Source organism: Meira miltonrushii (genome assembly GCF_003144205.1).
Source record: "Meira miltonrushii strain MCA 3882 unplaced genomic scaffold FA14scaffold_5, whole genome shotgun sequence".
NCBI lineage: Eukaryota > Fungi > Basidiomycota > Exobasidiomycetes > Exobasidiales > Brachybasidiaceae > Meira > Meira miltonrushii.
The window spans coordinates 544,093-561,432 of NW_020289947.1; the positions used below are offsets into that span (position 1 = coordinate 544,093).

The 17,340-nt window shown below is 43.7% G+C and overlaps 8 protein-coding genes across 8 annotated transcripts; 6 read left to right on the forward strand and 2 right to left on the reverse strand.

Moving 5' to 3' along the window:
• Positions 1–36: 36 nt before the first annotated feature.
• On the forward strand, positions 37–462 carry FA14DRAFT_116397 (Glyoxalase/Bleomycin resistance protein/Dihydroxybiphenyl dioxygenase; the record flags this gene model as incomplete). The annotated part of the gene is made up of 1 exon (XM_025496174.1): positions 37–462. A coding segment is annotated over one exon (426 nt), but the record flags the coding sequence as incomplete, so codon positions are not given.
• Positions 463–897: 435 nt separating this feature from the next.
• FA14DRAFT_162352 (uncharacterized protein) lies at positions 898–2,432 on the forward strand. Its single transcript, XM_025499555.1, has 2 exons — positions 898–2,012; positions 2,098–2,432. Exons 1-2 carry the CDS (start codon positions 972–974, stop codon positions 2,278–2,280), a joined length of 1,224 nt encoding a protein of 407 aa, XP_025352394.1. The 5' UTR covers positions 898–971; the 3' UTR covers positions 2,281–2,432.
• A 543-nt stretch (positions 2,433–2,975) lies between these two features.
• Positions 2,976–3,374, forward strand: FA14DRAFT_182007 (uncharacterized protein; the record flags this gene model as incomplete). Its single annotated transcript, XM_025501169.1, has 1 exon — positions 2,976–3,374. One exon carries the CDS (start codon positions 2,976–2,978, stop codon positions 3,372–3,374), a length of 399 nt encoding a protein of 132 aa, XP_025352395.1.
• Positions 3,375–4,381: 1,007 nt separating this feature from the next.
• Positions 4,382–5,610, forward strand: FA14DRAFT_84864 (uncharacterized protein). Its single transcript, XM_025502986.1, has one exon. It carries the CDS (start codon positions 4,618–4,620, stop codon positions 5,374–5,376), a length of 759 nt encoding a protein of 252 aa, XP_025352396.1. The 5' UTR covers positions 4,382–4,617; the 3' UTR covers positions 5,377–5,610.
• Positions 5,611–6,885: 1,275 nt separating this feature from the next.
• Positions 6,886–9,745, forward strand: FA14DRAFT_84866 (uncharacterized protein). The gene has a single exon (XM_025502987.1). It carries the CDS (start codon positions 7,336–7,338, stop codon positions 9,634–9,636), a length of 2,301 nt encoding a protein of 766 aa, XP_025352397.1. The 5' UTR covers positions 6,886–7,335; the 3' UTR covers positions 9,637–9,745.
• Positions 9,579–11,118, reverse strand: FA14DRAFT_162355 (Ribokinase-like protein). The gene has a single exon (XM_025499556.1). It carries the CDS (start codon positions 10,893–10,895, stop codon positions 9,855–9,857), a length of 1,041 nt encoding a protein of 346 aa, XP_025352398.1. The 5' UTR covers positions 10,896–11,118; the 3' UTR covers positions 9,579–9,854.
• A 421-nt stretch (positions 11,119–11,539) lies between these two features.
• FA14DRAFT_162356 (P-loop containing nucleoside triphosphate hydrolase protein) lies at positions 11,540–14,526 on the forward strand. Its single transcript, XM_025499557.1, has one exon. It carries the CDS (start codon positions 11,764–11,766, stop codon positions 14,227–14,229), a length of 2,466 nt encoding a protein of 821 aa, XP_025352399.1. The 5' UTR covers positions 11,540–11,763; the 3' UTR covers positions 14,230–14,526.
• Positions 14,527–14,582: 56 nt separating this feature from the next.
• Positions 14,583–17,285, reverse strand: FA14DRAFT_192353 (PLP-dependent transferase; the record flags this gene model as incomplete). The annotated part of the gene is made up of 1 exon (XM_025501931.1): positions 14,583–17,285. One exon carries the CDS (start codon positions 17,283–17,285, stop codon positions 14,583–14,585), a length of 2,703 nt encoding a protein of 900 aa, XP_025352400.1.
• Between the last annotated feature and the right edge of the window lie 55 nt (positions 17,286–17,340).

Consider the following 17,340-nt stretch of genomic DNA (forward strand, 5'->3'; position numbering starts at 1 on the left):
ACGGGTGAAGGACCTTCTCGTACTGGTGCAGGATTAGGATATGGTTTTCATTCTTCAGCATTGCAAATAAAGGATGCAGAAAGAAGCTTGCATTTTTATCAAGAGATCCTTGGAATGGAAATGATCAAACATAGCGAATCAGAAGGAGAATATTCGATGTACTTTCTCAGTTTTCCAGGTGCGGTATCAAGGGCAGACAGCGGAATGCCAGACGAAGACATCTATTTCGGTGCACGACAAGGCATGCTGCAGCTCATTCATGTATATGGATCCGAAACTGATGACTCTTTCAAGATAAGCAATGATGGTCCAGGTTTCACACACTTTTCCGTTTCAGTGCCTGATGTTGAACAAGCGAAAAATCGAATGGAATCACTCGGGGTGACGATTGTAGAAGATGGTAGTAATGCAAGAGGTTTTGCAGCAATTGCCGATCCCGATGGATATCATATCCAATTAATCTCACAATCACAAGGGAAAGATGATCGATTGCGTGAACAATTGGCACAATTGATGAGCGAGCCGGTCTCGAATATTAGTCACATTGATGCTTTTCCTTCCAATACTAAAACGACTTCTACCACAATTCAACAATTAGGCACAAGTCCAACAACACAATCGATATCATTCGCACAGGCAATTCAAGAACATCACGATCGAAATCGGGTTCCGGATTCTTTGAGAAATGCGCGAGGAGGCAGTCCTGTAAGCCCTGCTAGTCCGCAATAACGATAGCATAACATGTGTATATACGAGCCATCTATTCAATGCAAGCATTAGCATTCATTTCTTGATCATTTGGCCAAAAGGAATTACCGCTGTTAAGCATTCTGTACACACGCTAGCGTCTAACGGAGTTCATGCAGCATGAATTTAAGCTTTAGAACAACTGCTCAGCATTCATTGGTAGTCGTGCGACATCTACCCTTCTTCCTTCATCTATTATATCTTCCTTAAGCTAAAGCTCAGATATGTCATCCACAGGAAAGGTGACATTATATGCCCAATGTCATTGCAAACGGCAAACGTTCGAATTCGAAATCCCATCCAACCAATTCCCAATCCGAACGGAACTTTGTCATTGTGATGATTGTAGAAAAGTGACTGGATTACTTGGAAATGATTTTTTGATGGTTAGGGAACTATTACAAAAAGATTTCTTTGATCCAAGCAACCCCCCGAAAGGATTGCGATCTTTCACACCATCTAGGGTCACTTGGTGGTTTTGCGATGAATGCGGTTGTCATCTGATACAACATAGCCAAAGGAATGAAACGGAAGCAAAGAATGCAAAAGAAAAGGGATTGGAAGCAAAGTATAATTGGTATGTGTTTAGCGGGATCACATACCCTGACAGATTACCAAACGGAGATCGTGTTTGGGAGCGAAGGAAGCATAGTTGGGTACGACCAGGAAGAGATTTAGGTGGACTGGCAAGATTCATGCCTGATGGCTTGCCGAGGTATGCGGGCACAGATGATTCAAAGCTGATACCTTATTCGGACACATTTACTGAAGATAGGCCGGAATATCGACCAACAAAAGAAGAGCAAGAAGCAATCGAAAAAGCAAGCAAAGCGGATAGACTACCTCTTCGCTGTGCTTGCGGATACGTGAAGCTTTCGATCAAGCGACCGATCGAAATCGTCTGCGATGAAAAGTTCAAAAGATTACGTAGTCCAGACGAACAAAAATGGCAATTCAAAATATGTCCCTGTAATTCATGTCGAACAACGGGCGGATTCGAAGGAGCAACAGGCTTGTTTTTTCCTTCTTTGGATCACATCGAAAGGCTGAATGCGGAACCACATTCTCCGAAACCGGTTGGATACACCCTTGAAAAACTTCAAGGCGATCCGCAAAAACCCAATACCGTCGGTTTGGCAACTTATTACTCGTCCGAAAATAATGCAAGGCGTTTTTGTCCAAATTGTGGGGCAAGTGTTTGGATTGATTTTAAAGATATGGGTACAGCCGTTGCATCAACCTATATGGGTTTACTCGATATTCCTGTGAGTATTTTTTTTATGTGTGCGCCTGATCCGTTTGGTCAAGACTGATTCTCATTTTCTTTCTTATTTCATCATTTTCTTCTAGCTCCGAGCAGCTTTTTCGTCATGGCTCTTTCCTGCGCCTTCTTTGAAGTTTTTGCAATTTTGTCGTGATCGTGATTTAGCTGAAATTCTTCGTAAAGGTTTCTGTCCAGAAGATGATTGTTCGTCGACCGAAGAGCAAAAGAGAATGGTTAGTGGATATACTGGTGAATTGCAGCTTATATGACAACCCACAAAGGATAGTTGGGCTCAAAAATACAACGTCTGAGTTATGAGAGTACGTAATGTTATTCGGTATTAAACGCAATGAATGACATATTTCTCGTACGAATTCAAAGTTGTTGATGATCTTACTTTTTGTAACGGAAAGCTGACAACCAACTCCGACGCTAATGTGTGTATGTATGCGGGGTGACTTATTTAAAGCCGACAAAAGGCCACAAGGGGGGGGCTGTGCTAAGATGCCTGTGTGCCTAAAGTGTGCCTGCGTGTGGTTGCTAATTTAAAAATAAAGAATGCGCCGAAATAAAAAGTTGAGCTCTCTTTAGTGCATACATTCATATATAAAACATCATTACACACAATACACTGCCACAAGAGAAAAAAAGAGGGAACCTTTGTTCGTTCACTCATCACCATCACCTCCTACTCCAGACATTTCTGACTACCTCACCTCCATCTGCTCGATCAGCGATCGTGATCACATTTATTCAATTGCAAATTAAGAACGCCGTTTGCCGCCGCGTACCTTAATTAACGTAGGCTCCGGAAAGCACGGAATTGCTCTCCAGGGACTTCTTTCATTGTTTGTCACTCTCGGCTCAATTTGATCGACTTGGAGATCTTTTTTTTTGCTTTATCATCACACCCTTTACGCCACCTTCTCCCACATCATTCAGAAGGACTAAAATCATTATCAACATGTCCTCCTACACACCTACTGAAGAAGTGATGGCAGCCGGGCCGCCAGTGACGATAAGCACTCTTCCCGGAAGATCCAACGGACATTCATCAGCAGATCAATATTGCAGTCGATCACGTTCAAATTCATCTGCACAATCCCTTTCGCTGTCTTCTCGTAGTCACAATCAAAATAATTTGGCTCTTCAACAATCACCACAAGGACAGCAGCAAACACAAACCAAAGAGATGATAATTGAACGTCCCCATCAGAACACCGCTGCTCCTCCGAGACATCAAGACAGTTTTGATATCCATGGCTGGCCTGAAGGAATTGAGAAACCGACCAGATTCTTGGGCATGAAGGTTAAGCCGATCTCGCAATGGTCCATCAAACACATTTTCTGTCTTTCCTACTAAGGTAGGAAGACATCTACCGGTCTTTGACAGTGACAGAAGCAATCATATCAATGTCCATACAACGTAACAAGCACCACTCAAGCAACAAAACAGCATAGCACTCAAGCACAAGCACAAGCACCTTCAGTTCCATTCAAACAATATATGAAGCAGAATTAATTCTGCGCCCATCTGTATCATATTATATCATTTTTGAATGTCTTATTCATTTCTTTCTACCACTTGGCGTAATGGAAGTTGCGAAATAATCTAAATGATTGGGATTTTGATATTGCATGCAGGCACAGTATTTTGCCAATGAAGAGATATTGAAGTTTATTGAATCAATTCCGCCGCTTCTTTGGTTCTTTTTCTGGTGTTCCTCTCGCCGCTGTTTCTTAAAATAAAGTGTTGATTCAATTTTTATCTTCGTCCTTATCGTTGATTAAATGATCCCTAACTCTCATAATGTATTCACGCCGATCAATTCGCATTAAGCAGTGCCCTGAATGCCGTTTAGTGCACAGCATCGCAAAGCCACGCTAAAATCAATTTTTCTATTCATAAACTGTATACGAGAATAGAAACGCCACACTACACACACACGCAATGCAGCGTTTAAGCCTTGTTTGCCAATACGCCGATTCCTTTTGTGCCTGCCCTGCCGGGAGTGTGCAGCAGCAGCAAGCAGCTATTCGTGTAAAGTGGATCCAATCGGAAATGTCCATAGAGTGTGTGACAGCGTGCGGGCGTAAAGACTGCAGGCACACACACACAATACACCTCTCTTGATTGTACTCTTGACTTTCCTCCCTTCCCTTATCAGTTCTTCTTTCTCATCTCCCAACTCGTCCGATCGTCTTTTTCTTTTGCTCGCAGCCTTTTCTTAAGGAAACAATTTTCAAGTCTCTTTAATATTTCTCTCTTTCTCTCCTTCATTCAAGCCATCCTTTCAAACGCATTACACATCACACTCGCACTCAGCAATCGCAACAATCATCACATCAACATTCTTATTGTGAATACAGGTGCTCGTACGCACACAAACGATACACTTTAATCAAGAACCACCCTCACATCCAGTTTGCTCATCTTGACAAGAGAGTATAGCGGCTTGCCGAATTGGTATTCATATACCCCCTTTTTCGTCATAGAATCGCAAGTGGAGATTCGTAGCAAGTAACAACCACACCCCTCTCCCAATACTGTCCATTCACAGACCCTTCAAGCTACTAGGAAGGAGGCCAATCTCACACTCATAATCATGTCGGCTGCCTTGCCACTTCTTTCGCCTCTTGTGACCCGTATCTTGGAACTGAAAGGATTTCCTGCAGAACTCAAAACGCGAGACATTCAAACAATCTTTGCACAATGGGAAAATGAACGAGGTGGATTCAAAATCAAATGGATCGATGATATTACTGTTTTGGTCATCTTTTCCGATCCAATTTGCGCAAAAAGAGCTTATTTACAGGTTCTCATGTCACCACCTCCAATGTTGATGACAGCATCTGGAATCATGGCGAAAATACGACCGTACGACGGAGACGATGCTGGATCGATCATTTCTTCCGTACAAAATCGACCAAGATCACGTTCGAATGCAGGAGGACAGGCTACACCAGCATACGGAGCAGAGAATGAAGCTGAGAAGGCACCAGGCGGCGTCAATGCCACACCAGGCCGAGCACCAGGGGGCAATTCTGGAAGTCCTCGAAGTGTGGCTCGTAGCTTGGGACAAGGACATAGACGCAACCCTAGTGGCTCAAATCCCAGTAGCTTACCGCCAAAACCCTTGGCAGCAGCACTTTGGGATGCATCGAACGGAGGACCATCACCTGCACATCATCTAGCAAATGCATTAGCAGCAGAAGGATCACCTGAAAAAGCTGAAGAGATCTTAGCAAGCATTAATGCAAACACGATTCGATCACCACCTTCGGCCGCAAATTCGACAGCAATTTTGGAACCATCACCTGAGATTCGAAAAGCCGAACAAGCATCACAAGCGTTAGGAGCATGAGAAAAAAAAGAAGAGTTGGATGTACGCATAAAGCCAAATTTTGATCTTTGGGACGAAGTAATGAAAAATAAAACTTTTTTTCCTTTGTAGAATAGAATAAGCACCCTCTGGAAGCCGTAATCAATTAAATCTTCTTTGGCAACCGTGATGATGTAATCCAGAATGATTTGACATTTAGATTATGCCATGAAATAGGATGGCAATCAGTTTAGCCACTACTACGAGGGGCGATACGCTAATGCAAGTGCCGTAGCCTGGCGTACGGTAATTAAAATAGTTTAGCGGCGCAACACAATAAAGTCACAAACGAGAACATGATAAGATCACATATCTTTGAGAACCAAGTTTTTGAATGACCCTATACCCTGGTACACTTCGGAGGCGAATATGTGCATTGATCAACTATCAAAATAGATGAAAATGATACAACCTAAAGGATGTGTTTTGAAAATGCAATGAAAGAAGCTATTTAAGCCACTTTGTTTTTGTGTTTTTTCACAATTAGACATTTTTGACAAGTTTTCATACACGCTAAAAAGCCTAAAAGAGGAATGACTTTCAGCAGTATAAATTGCAAATTTGAATGTGTGTGTGAGAGATAGGGAATGCTAGATTCAAAACTTTCGGATAATAAACAACATGATGAATGACTACATACATATGTATACTGTGCATTGCATATTGCTTTAGCGGACGTCATGCATAAATAGATTTTGAGAGATTGAGAGAGAGAAGGAGGAGGAGTTGAATGTGTTTTGTGAGTATGCATGTCAAATTGTGGAAGTCAGCCTTCTTGTGCCCCGGGATACAGCCACAAAAGGGAAGAAAGGGATCAACAATGCGCTGCGCTGGGTGTTGGAAAGGCAAAGGCAAGAGGTTGACAACTGCATCTACACGGCGCAGCGTAATGCCGTCGTACCTGTGCAGTGTAAACACATCACACACACACAGATTTGGGCCCCGACGCGTGTGCAGTTTTTTGTTGTTGTTCCTATTCGCGTTTTCCGTTCCTTCTTTTGTCGGGGGCAGATCATCACTCGTTTTGCCCTGATAATACATAAACTGTAGTGTTGGTTTCAAAACAACAACAACAACAAGAAGCAAACTTTGATCTCCTTTTGTGCCTGTGCGTGTCTACCTGCATGTAATTTTCCTACCCTTTCTGCACGCCCTTCTTTAGGCTGCAAATGATTTGATAGGTTGCTTTGGTTGTGAATGCAAATCATTTGGATACTTGCATACATCCTAGAAACTACATCCTGATCATCATTGTATTCATATACCTACCACCACCACCACCATCAACACACAGAACCGTCTAATTCATCATCATCTGCTTTCCTGCTCAAATTCAATTGCAACTTTATTTTCACGTTTTACGATTCCGTCCTTTCATATACCGTTTCAAACAAAAGCTCCTATTTCACACATTTTTCCGTTTTTTTTTGCAAATTACGATTTATTACGATCTCTTTCCAAATAAGGCTGTTTTAGCCCCTGAATAAACATTTTCCAACAAATATCATTTGCGCTGCTGTTCCAACAGAAAAGGTATCATTAACGGTACCGCTTTGATCTCCTTTTCAATTTTCCGACTCAAACTTTGCTTTGGGGTTTTGGAACGGATCTCGAAAATTACAGAAATAAAGCTTTGGTAAGAGTGAATATTTCAATAACATCACTAAGCATACGACGCTGCCCGATTGCCAAGGACACCAATCTTCATCTGCAACGCATCAAACTTTTTTGGCAAAACTTGGGCCGCTATCGTACCCAAGCTTCGGTACCGAAGTAAGAAAACATTCCTCTCAAGGTTTTCGGTAAATCAGCTTCCCTCGCTCTCAAAAGATATCAATCCAGCGTTTGATTATCATGCATCTTTGCTTGGTTTCCGATACTCTCTAGCCTTGACCTTTAACGTTATTAAAGAAAAAAGAAATCGCAATCGGCTGATCAACTATGGTGCTCTCCGTGGAAGGTTTACCAACGATCGAAGGTTTTCTATCTTTGCCTGATTCAGGTATCAACAATTCGTCCACCGATTCAAACCAATATCTATCACAATGTTCATCTTGGACGACAAGATGGTGTATTTTGCTTAACGGCGCGTTGCATGTGTATGCAAAACGTGTACATGCAAACGAGATGAGCATGCCAAGAGCAATGAACATTATTCCTCTCACCACATATCAACAACTCAAAGTGTCTGGCGATTACGAGAATAGCGAATGGGATTTGACATTGAGCGGAACGCTACCAAAGATCAATATTGCAACTCCTACTCCATCCGGATCAATGGACAATTGTGCCGCTTCGCCAAGTACGTCAAAGACACTACCGAGAAGTGCAACAAGCGGTAGCTTAAGTGCTATGTTTATGCGTTTCGGAAGTGGAAGTACGCCTTCTAAATCGCCTAAGCATGATCAACGATCGTACAGTCCTTCGGAGGACACTTTGAACACTACCAGCACAAGTACTGCAAGTCCTTCTTCTTGTCGACCTGTGAGCCGTGGGTCAAGTGTGACTTCATTTGCGCCTTCATCGTTCAATCGACATGCGTCTCTATTCAACACAACCGGAAGTCGCAATGGCAGCAGGCGAAATAGCGGAAGTAACGGCACTCTATCGCCTGTCGTACAATCGAATGATGAAATTCCAGAGAAGCGGACTTGGGGTAGATTATCATCTAGATCGAGAAAGCTTTACAACTTTGTCACCAGCGGATTGCCAAGTTCTTCTAGCAATTTGGCTGCTGAACTACGAAGGGAAAGTGGAAATCAGCAACAGCCGCTTCCTTCTCCCACTTCACCTTGTTCTCCTACCAGTCAATTCTGGAGTCGATCGAGCCTTCAGTCTTTTTCCTCTTCCCGGTCACCAAGCATTGCTCAACAAGAGGATCCAGCTCAATTTCTGACATTAAGAGCGCCTGATGCAACGAGTATGGTGCGATGGGCAGAAGCGATATCCACGAGTCTGAATAATGAAACTCCCGTCATTCCCAAAGACCCTTCCCTTTCTCAACCGATCAGACCGTCAACATCACGCTCAAGACGAACTCCGCTTACGGAAGTTGCTGAAACCTTTAGCTCCACCGTGCGACCTACTATTCAGGGAAGACGAAGCTTGAGTAGCGGATCGATATTTGCAATTATGGCTCCTTCTTCTAATCAGGAAATTGAAACTTTGAAAGATCGCAAAAGTCCTACAAGCCCACGAAGCGACTTCTCCGTAAGAGCGGCAAGAAGTAGTGCTGACTTATTATCATCAAGTCGTGATAATAGTAGTTCTTCTCCTACATCCTATTCTTTTGCTCGTCAAGCCAGTTCATCGCCTTCAGAGCCAAGATATTCAACGTCTACCAATACGACCATGGCATCACCTCCTATGGTTGAGCGGATTTTACCGCCTGAAGAGATCATCGCAACGATCGATAGGCTAAGAAGTGAGCGTGCAAATAATACACAAGGATTGGGATTGACTGGCATTCAAATGGACAGCCACAACACCTCAATCTATCGATCTGAGCAAAAGACTCTAAAGACGTCGAAATCGGCCATGGGACACTTGAATTCAAGACAATCAAGACCGAGCACCAGTCCGGCCTTCAGTGATGCTGGATTTATGCCCCCTTCGTTCAATTCGACAAATCGAATTAGTGAAGATCAGCAATCGTTTACTTCTCACCGTGGCGCAAACATGGAAGCGGCTTCTGCTGCAGCTATTGCAATCATCAGTAAACAAACGGCCGAGAGTGAGATTGGCAGTCCGCAACTTCTACGTGAGAATATCGCTGAATCACCTTCGATGGTTTCAAGAAGTTTACCGGTACCTCCGAGAAAATCAAGGTCTTTCTTAGCACTTGATCAAAAGAGAGAAAGTGATTTACCGAGGCTTATGCGCACACATTCACCTAAGAAAGAAATGCGAGTCAAAACAGAATTAACGGATGAAAAGTCAAACGAGCAATTCTCTTTACCGCCTTCTTCTTCGGATCTCCTACGAAAGAGTGATGGGCTGGACTCACCCTCTTCTCCAACAAATACGAATGTTTTACGAGAGAATAATGAAAGTTCAAAGAATACCCCAAAGAATACCACCAACAACAACAACAATGGTACAACCACAAATAATAAGAAATCTTATAACCTAGCAAAGAGCGCAAAAATGCAAAAACGTATTTCTCGTTCGCTCGAGTTGGGCAATGAAGATTTCATAACACGTTCGTCAACAAATAAGGAAAATATGGTAGTGATAATTTGATCGCACAAGAAAAATGCGACTTTGTAATGATTCCAGATATTGAGAAAAAGTTTCTATTAATGCATTCAATGATGATAGTACACGGTTGAAGTGTGCGTGTGTGAAGCTCGAGCATAATTATGAGCGGGATATGTGGGTAAATCAAGAGAGAGAGAGAGAGTCAATACTGCTATCACATGTTGAGATGCGTGATAGCAGGCCGCAACAAGTAGATTAAATCAGAGAACGTTCTCCTTGGGGAATTTGAGCGAAGGTCCACTTTGACCGATGCACATAACACCGAGCTTATGACCAACTTCAACTGCTTCATCAATGGATTTGCCCAAAATTAAAGCGCCCAAAACACCACCTGCAAATGCGTCACCTGCACCATTTGTGTCTACAATTTTGTCGGATGACACCTTTTGGACTGGGTACCTCTTTACGTTGTCCACTTTGTCACTCTGTAGAACCAATGTTTCTTCAGCACCTTGAGTGATGATGACTGTTCGTGGTTTGTTTGTCTTGGATTCGAATTGGGCAATGTGTTTGGCAACACCGACCAAGTCCTTTCCGTCCAAGCCATGAGAAGCAGCATAAGCTTCTGCTTCGGATTCGTTACCGATGACTAAGGTAGTGTATGGCAAAACTTGGTCCAATTGATCTTTGAAGAATTGTGGAATGAAAGGTGCGGAAAGGTTGATCGAGAATGGAGTTTGACGTTCCAATGCACGTTTAGCCAAGATCAAAGTAGATTCAAGACCGTGTGTCAAGAAGAAACCTCCAACGTAGAAGAACTTTGCATTTTGTGTCAATTTCTCAACTTCAGATGTAGAAAGATGATCAGGAGTGAACTTTTCTGCTGCACCTAGACGGGTGACCAAACTACGATGTTCGCCAGTGATCAAAACAGCACAGCATCCTGTTGGAGTGGTCTTGTTGACTTGGTATGCACTGTGCAATCCTTCTTTTTCGTTAGCAGCACGTAATTGTTTGGCCAAATCATCTTCACCAACACTGCCAAGGTAAGCTGTACTTTTTGGTGGTAAGACATATTGAGCACATCTTGCAGAGTTTTGAGCAGCACCACCGGCAAGGTAGTGAATATCGTATTCCTTTGTAATGTCATCGTAAATTGCTTCCGTACCTGGCTTTTGTTCGATTAGGATAGCATCATTGGCTTTCAAATCGTATTTTTTCAAAGTTGCTTCTGCATTTCTTGCTTGCATGTCCAACAATGGGTTACCCATGGCAACCAATTCGTAATTTCCGCCTACCATTTTGTCAAATATAAAATAGGATGTGATGTTATCAACTTGTGATGATGAAAGACGGGAAGTGAAGTCTATACCATCATTCTGACAGGCACTTCAACTGTATTATGGAATGAATGCCTTTCAATCAATCAAAAGTTCAATGCATAAATCTTCTTGCGCTTAGGCCAAGTTGATGAAAATTGGCACGTGTAAAGATGCATGAACTCTTGCCGACGCATTGGACAGCTCAAGCCAAATTTAACACGTGGCGAGTTTGTAAAGGCTAGCGCAGCGGGATACTTGAATGGATATAGGCAGTGTGTAAGCATCACTTCTCTCAAGTCCCATTTTAGACTGCTAAAGTGGCCAATTCATACTTTTCCTTTACCAGTGCGTGAGCCGACCCTGCAGTGCTTCTCCCAAAAATGTCTAGACGGCTTACAGGCACTGCTCAGCAATACTTCTTCCCATTGGTAGATACCAGTGGAAAATAAAGAAACGCTCAAGCTGCGCACACACACAATTTTTTTTTCTTCTTCGCGCTGGTAGCCGCCAGCCTCTTAATTTTTTTTTTTCTTCGGTTGGAAGCGTAGGCTTGCCACCTTTTTTTCTTCAGTGAATAGAGATTGTGCGCATTGGACCTTCCTACAACTAAAACACCACCTCATCCTATCCTGTTTGATCGCCACGTCAACTTGCAGACTTTTTTGCACACAGTAAGCAATAAAGGAATCTGCTTATAATACAGGAGACGGGCATCTTCATTTAATCACCTTTTTACAAAACCTTTTCAACCAACTCGCTAAACCCGACCGGGAAATAAGACAAGATGGTGCTCTTCACCGTCGACGAAATTCGTGGTCTTATGGACAAGCGCTTTAACATTCGTAACATGAGTGTTATTGCTCACGTCGATCACGGTAAATCCACATTGACAGATTCATTGGTCTCAAAAGCCGGTATTATCGCCTCCGCCAAGGCTGGTGATATGCGTTACACAGATACCCGTGATGACGAAAAAGAACGTGGTATTACTATCAAGTCTACCGCTATCTCCATGTACTTCCCTATGGACAAGAACCAATTGGAAGCAGTCAAGCAACAAAAAGATGGTAACGAATTCTTGATCAACTTGATCGATTCTCCAGGTCACGTTGATTTCTCTTCTGAAGTCACTGCCGCTTTGCGTGTCACAGATGGTGCTTTGGTCGTCGTCGACTGTATCGAAGGTGTCTGTGTGCAAACCGAAACCGTCTTGCGTCAAGCTTTGGGTGAACGTATTAAGCCAGTTGTCTGCTTGAACAAGGTCGACCGTGCTCTTTTGGAATTGCAAGTCGGAAAGGAAGATTTGTACCAATCTTTCTCCCGTACAATCGAATCAGTCAACGTGGTTATCTCCATGTACAACGACCCTGTCTTGGGTGACTCCCAAGTTTACCCAGAAAAGGGTACCGTCGCTTTCGCTTCCGGTTTGCACGGTTGGGCTTTCACCTTGCGTCAATTCTCTGCTCGTTACGCAAAGAAGTTCGGTACTGACCCAGACAAGTTGATCAACAAATTGTGGGGTGACAACTACTTCAACCCAAAGACCAAGAAATGGACCACAAAGGACAAGGATGCCGATGGAAACCAATTGGAACGTGCTTTCAACATGTTCGTTTTGGACCCCATCTTCAAGATCTTTGACTCTATCATGAACTTCAAGAAAGAAGACACCGCCAAGATCCTAGAGAAGCTCGAAATCCCAATCACCCAAGATGAACGTGATTTGGAAGGTAAGGCATTGCTCAAGGTTGTTATGCGTAAATTCTTGCCAGCCGGTGATGCATTGTTGGAAATGATTGTCATTCACTTGCCATCCCCAGTCACTGCACAAAAGTACCGTGTCGAGACATTGTACGAAGGACCAATGGACGATGAATCCGCTATTGGTATCCGTGACTGTGACCCTAACGGACCATTGATGTTGTACGTTTCCAAGATGGTGCCAACATCCGATAAGGGTCGTTTCTACGCTTTCGGACGTATCTTCTCAGGTACCGTTCGCTCAGGACCCAAGATCCGTATCCAAGGTCCTAACTACACACCCGGTAAGAAGGAAGACTTGTTCGTCAAGTCTATTCAACGTACCGTTCTCATGATGGGTCGTTACGTCGAACCAATTGAAGATTGCCCAGCTGGTAACATTTTGGGTTTGGTCGGTGTTGATCAATTCTTGCTCAAGAACGGTACCTTGACCTCATCAGAGACTGCACACAACATGAAGGTGATGAAATTCTCCGTCTCCCCTGTCGTGCAAGTCGCCGTTGAAGTAAAGAACGCCAACGATTTGCCCAAATTGGTCGAAGGTTTGAAACGTTTGTCCAAATCCGACCCAATGGTGCAAGCATGGATCCACGAAACTGGTGAACACATTGTTGCCGGTGCCGGTGAATTGCACTTGGAAATTTGCTTGAAGGATTTGGAAGAAGATCACGCTCAAGTTCCCCTCAAGATTTCCGACCCAGTCGTCGGTTACCGTGAAACCGTTCAAGCTGAATCTTCCATGACCGCTTTGTCCAAATCACAGAACAAGCACAACCGTCTTTACCTCACAGCCGCTCCCCTTGACGAAGAATTGTCCAAGGCTATCGAAGGTGGTAAGGTTAACCCTCGTGACGATTTCAAGATCCGTGCACGTTTGTTGGCTGACGAATATGGTTGGGATGTTACCGATGCTCGTAAGATTTGGTGTTTCGGACCTGAAACCACAGGTGCTAACTTGTTGGTTGATACCACAAAGGGTGTGCAATACTTGAACGAAATCAAGGATTCATGTGTTGCTGCCTTCCAATGGGCAACCAAGGACGGACCATGCTGTGAAGAGCCAATGCGTGGTGTCAGATTCAACATTATGGACGTTACATTGCACACTGATGCTATTCACCGTGGTGGTGGTCAAATTATCCCAACATGTCGTCGTGTGTGCTACGCAGCCGTCTTGTTGGCAACTCCTGGTTTGCAAGAGCCTGTTTACAACGTCGAAATTCAATGCCCTGAATCTGGTTTGGGTGGTATCTACTCCACACTCAACAAGAGAAGAGGAAACGTTTACAGTGAAGAACAACGTCCAGGTACACCAATGTACACCGTTAAGGCATACTTGCCAGTCGCTGAATCTTTCGGTTTCAACGCCGATTTGCGTCAAGCAACTGGTGGTCAAGCATTCCCTCAATCAGTCTTTGACCATTGGGCTTTGATGAACGGTGATGCAACTGACAAGACCAGCAAATTGGCTGATTTGGTTAAGAGCATTCGTGTCCGTAAGGGATTGAAGGACGAAATGCCCGCATACGATTACTACTATGACAAACTCTGATTTATACTGTTCATTCACCACTGCACGATGTATGTTATATGTTACATCTGTTTCAAAAATATTCATGGCTTCACTCTTTGATGATGTTTGCGGAGATTTTAGTGACATAAAATTTCAGAAGATGTGTATGAATGAAATAAGAGATGATTGGTAAAGGTAGAAAGAGATTGTGCATTACAGTAAGAGAAGAAGAGCTGTTCCTTCCTGTAAGTCTTTCGAGCAGTCCTGTGTACCGGCGCTGGAAAAGATATGTTTACCAGTTTCGTTAAATGCAAGCTTGCACTACGGTCAGACTTGGACAAACGCTTCAAATTTTTGGTGTTATGCTTTTGTATTGCAATACTCTACATAGATTACACTTTCAATACATGTTTAAGAGCAGATTCCGTCTCCCGGAGCACGTCCGTCGGTGTGTTAAGACTGCACATGACATACACTACATTTCCTAATGGACGAGCATGGATGTTAAAAGAGACGTGCTTGCCCAGACCTGTGTCTTGAGTTGTTCGTAGGTGTTGTAGAATGTCCACAGCGGCAGAAGAAGAATAGCCTTTCTCTCCAGCATTGTCACTTAGATTCAAAATCATCACTGTTCCCAAAGCCATTGCGCTTTCCACATTTGCACTTTTGGAGAATGTTTCAATCGCTTCCCTACTCCATAAGCTCCAAGGAGAAGGAGCCTTGTCGTCCTCCCGCGAAGTAGACGTACTTGTTCTCCAATCTGCTTTGGCATCTGCCCAAACATTGTCGATTTGCATCTTTTCAATCCTCCGCAAAGCTTCATTTGCGATTTCACACCCGATCGGGTGAGCAGTATAGCTATGTCCGTGTAAAAGAGCGTCAATCTTTTGATCAGATTTGGCAAATGTTGAAAAGATACTATCAGATGCCAAAGTGACACTCATAGGTACCATTCCACCTGTTAAAATCTTTGCCAGAACGGAAATGTCAGGATTGACACCGATTGCTTGAGCGGGTGTACTGTAGCCTAGCCTGTACAATCCCGTAAAAACTTCGTCAAAGATGATCGGTAAACCTTTCCAATTGCCCGATTCGGGTACGTCTGATTCACGGATATGAGATGTACCTCGGAGCGGTGGATCAAGTTGACTGAACAAATCCGGGTTTGCTCTGATCACATCAACGAAGCAACGCTGGAATAGAGGGTCAACGCAAATCATTCCGCCTGCACCCATGATGAGCGGTTCCAAGATCAATGCGCCGTATCGATTGCCTTCCATTCTTGTCAGATGATCCAACCAGCCGTAAATGAGGTCTGAGTAGATGTTTTTGAGTTCATCACTGTTCATTCGATCAGATACATTGTAAATGTCGCTTACACTCTTGAAATCCTTCTTTGCAGCCACTTTGCTGGACAATCGCTGCCAATCAGAGTCATGCAATGGCAATTCCACTATTGCTTGACCATCCTTGATGCTCACCGTTGGAGGCTCGAACCATGAACCTCTGCCACGATACCATTCCACTTTCTCATTGAAGATATTGCCTTCACATGCATCCATTGCACCAATTGTGTCACCATGATAGCTTCCCTTCAGACCGAGCACCATCCATTCCCGTGGTGGACGTCCGCTCTGATTGCCTGGCAAACGACCTTGTTGAACCTTATCTTTAGCCAATTGCGATTCTGCTCTTGGTGCATATCTACTTGCAGCGGAAGAAATAGCCATCTTCAAAGCCACTTCCATTCCCGTACTGCCATCATCGCTAAAGAAAACTCGAGAAGCCCAACCTGCTCCTGGAGAAGTACCAATAACGTCAGATGGGTTCTTTCCTACCAGCGTTTCACTGAGTTGCAGAGAAGGTTCATTTGCACACATTGGGAACAAGACATGACCATATCTTCCTGCAGCACGGGCGGCTGCTCTTGTAAGGCCTGGATCTGCATGACCCAAGCATTGAGTCCACCATGATGCAGAGCCATCCAACAAAGGACGCAATAGTGAGGCGGATCCATGAGCTGAGGCATCTTCGCTAGATTGATTCAGCACAGTGAAGAAATCGCCATAAGCGCTATCGATCACATTGACATCTTTATCACTTTTTGCTAGCATATGCTGCGTGAATGGCCACCAGCATGTGTCTCTCGTTCGCTTTGCCAAACTTCCAATGTCTCTTAGCCTCTTTTCGTGCTTGTTACGAAGATGTTCTATGATCGGTGCAGCTCCCAATGAGCTTTCGTCACTTTCGGCTGCCTCTCCCCTTCCGGCTACCAAACCGGCATAATACTCTTGCATACGTCTAGCATCTTCTTCATCGCTACCCTCTCTAGCAGGCGGTAGACCCCATACTGAGCTAGAAGATGGGCCGGACAAAGCCCAAACAGGTAGTCCAATCTCTTGACCCCATTTTGTTAAATAGTCAGCATTTCCCCACCCTCTTCCTGCATCGCTGAACAATAAAAGTGCTTCGATATCGTATCCTGCCATGAGCAGAGAATCATATGCTGATTTTGTTGTTGAAATACCTCCCAAATTAGAATCACCGATTAATATTGTTGGCATACGTAAAGGTCGCAATAGCTGTGAAATTGAAGAGCCAGAAGGAGCAGGACTATGTACTCCGCCCGCTGTCTCAATGTATGCAGCTGCCGGTCTTAAAGCAGCTTGTGTAAAGCTGGAAATTTTGTTGGACAGTGCATGAACGACTGCTTCATCAGATACGTCCAAATTTTGCTGACTTTGATCTTGAGCTTTGAACCTAGCAGCAGCTACATGTGGTGAAACGGGATCATTGAATTGAAAAAGAGTGTGTGCGTTTACTGAGGGTAAATATCGTGCTATATGCAGACTATCCGAATCACGCAATGGTCCAGTTGATATCGGCTTGATATAATGAACTGCTTCTCCATCTTCTTTGATATTGAGACTTCCTTGTTTGTCTCTTTCAATTTTTCCATTCTTGCTCCCTATCGGTAGTGCAGCACTTGCCAATGCTAAAGCCGTTGTGAAAATTGTTTTACCAACATCCGTATTCGCTCCGAATATTTGATGTATTCGTAATTGTGGGTATAAATGGCTCAATGGAGGTGCCATGTTTTGTTTTGTTTTTCCTTTGTGACAGTGATGATCTAGAAGTGATTTTACTAGT

What these genes read in the sequence shown, in the direction of transcription:
- FA14DRAFT_162352 (XM_025499555.1), top strand. Translation starts at nt 972, where the DNA reads ATGTCATCCACAGGAAAGGTGACATTATATGCCCAATGTCATTGCAAA. An exon ending in TGGGTTTACTCGATATTCCT is followed by an intron (nt 2,013 to 2,097) that starts GTGAGTATTTTT and finishes ATTTTCTTCTAG; the next exon opens with CTCCGAGCAGCTTTTTCGTC.
- FA14DRAFT_84864 (XM_025502986.1), top strand. Translation starts at nt 4,618, where the DNA reads ATGTCGGCTGCCTTGCCACTTCTTTCGCCTCTTGTGACCCGTATCTTG.
- FA14DRAFT_84866 (XM_025502987.1), top strand. Translation starts at nt 7,336, where the DNA reads ATGGTGCTCTCCGTGGAAGGTTTACCAACGATCGAAGGTTTTCTATCT.
- FA14DRAFT_162355 (XM_025499556.1), bottom strand. Translation starts at nt 10,895, where the DNA reads ATGGTAGGCGGAAATTACGAATTGGTTGCCATGGGTAACCCATTGTTG.
- FA14DRAFT_162356 (XM_025499557.1), top strand. Translation starts at nt 11,764, where the DNA reads ATGAGTGTTATTGCTCACGTCGATCACGGTAAATCCACATTGACAGAT.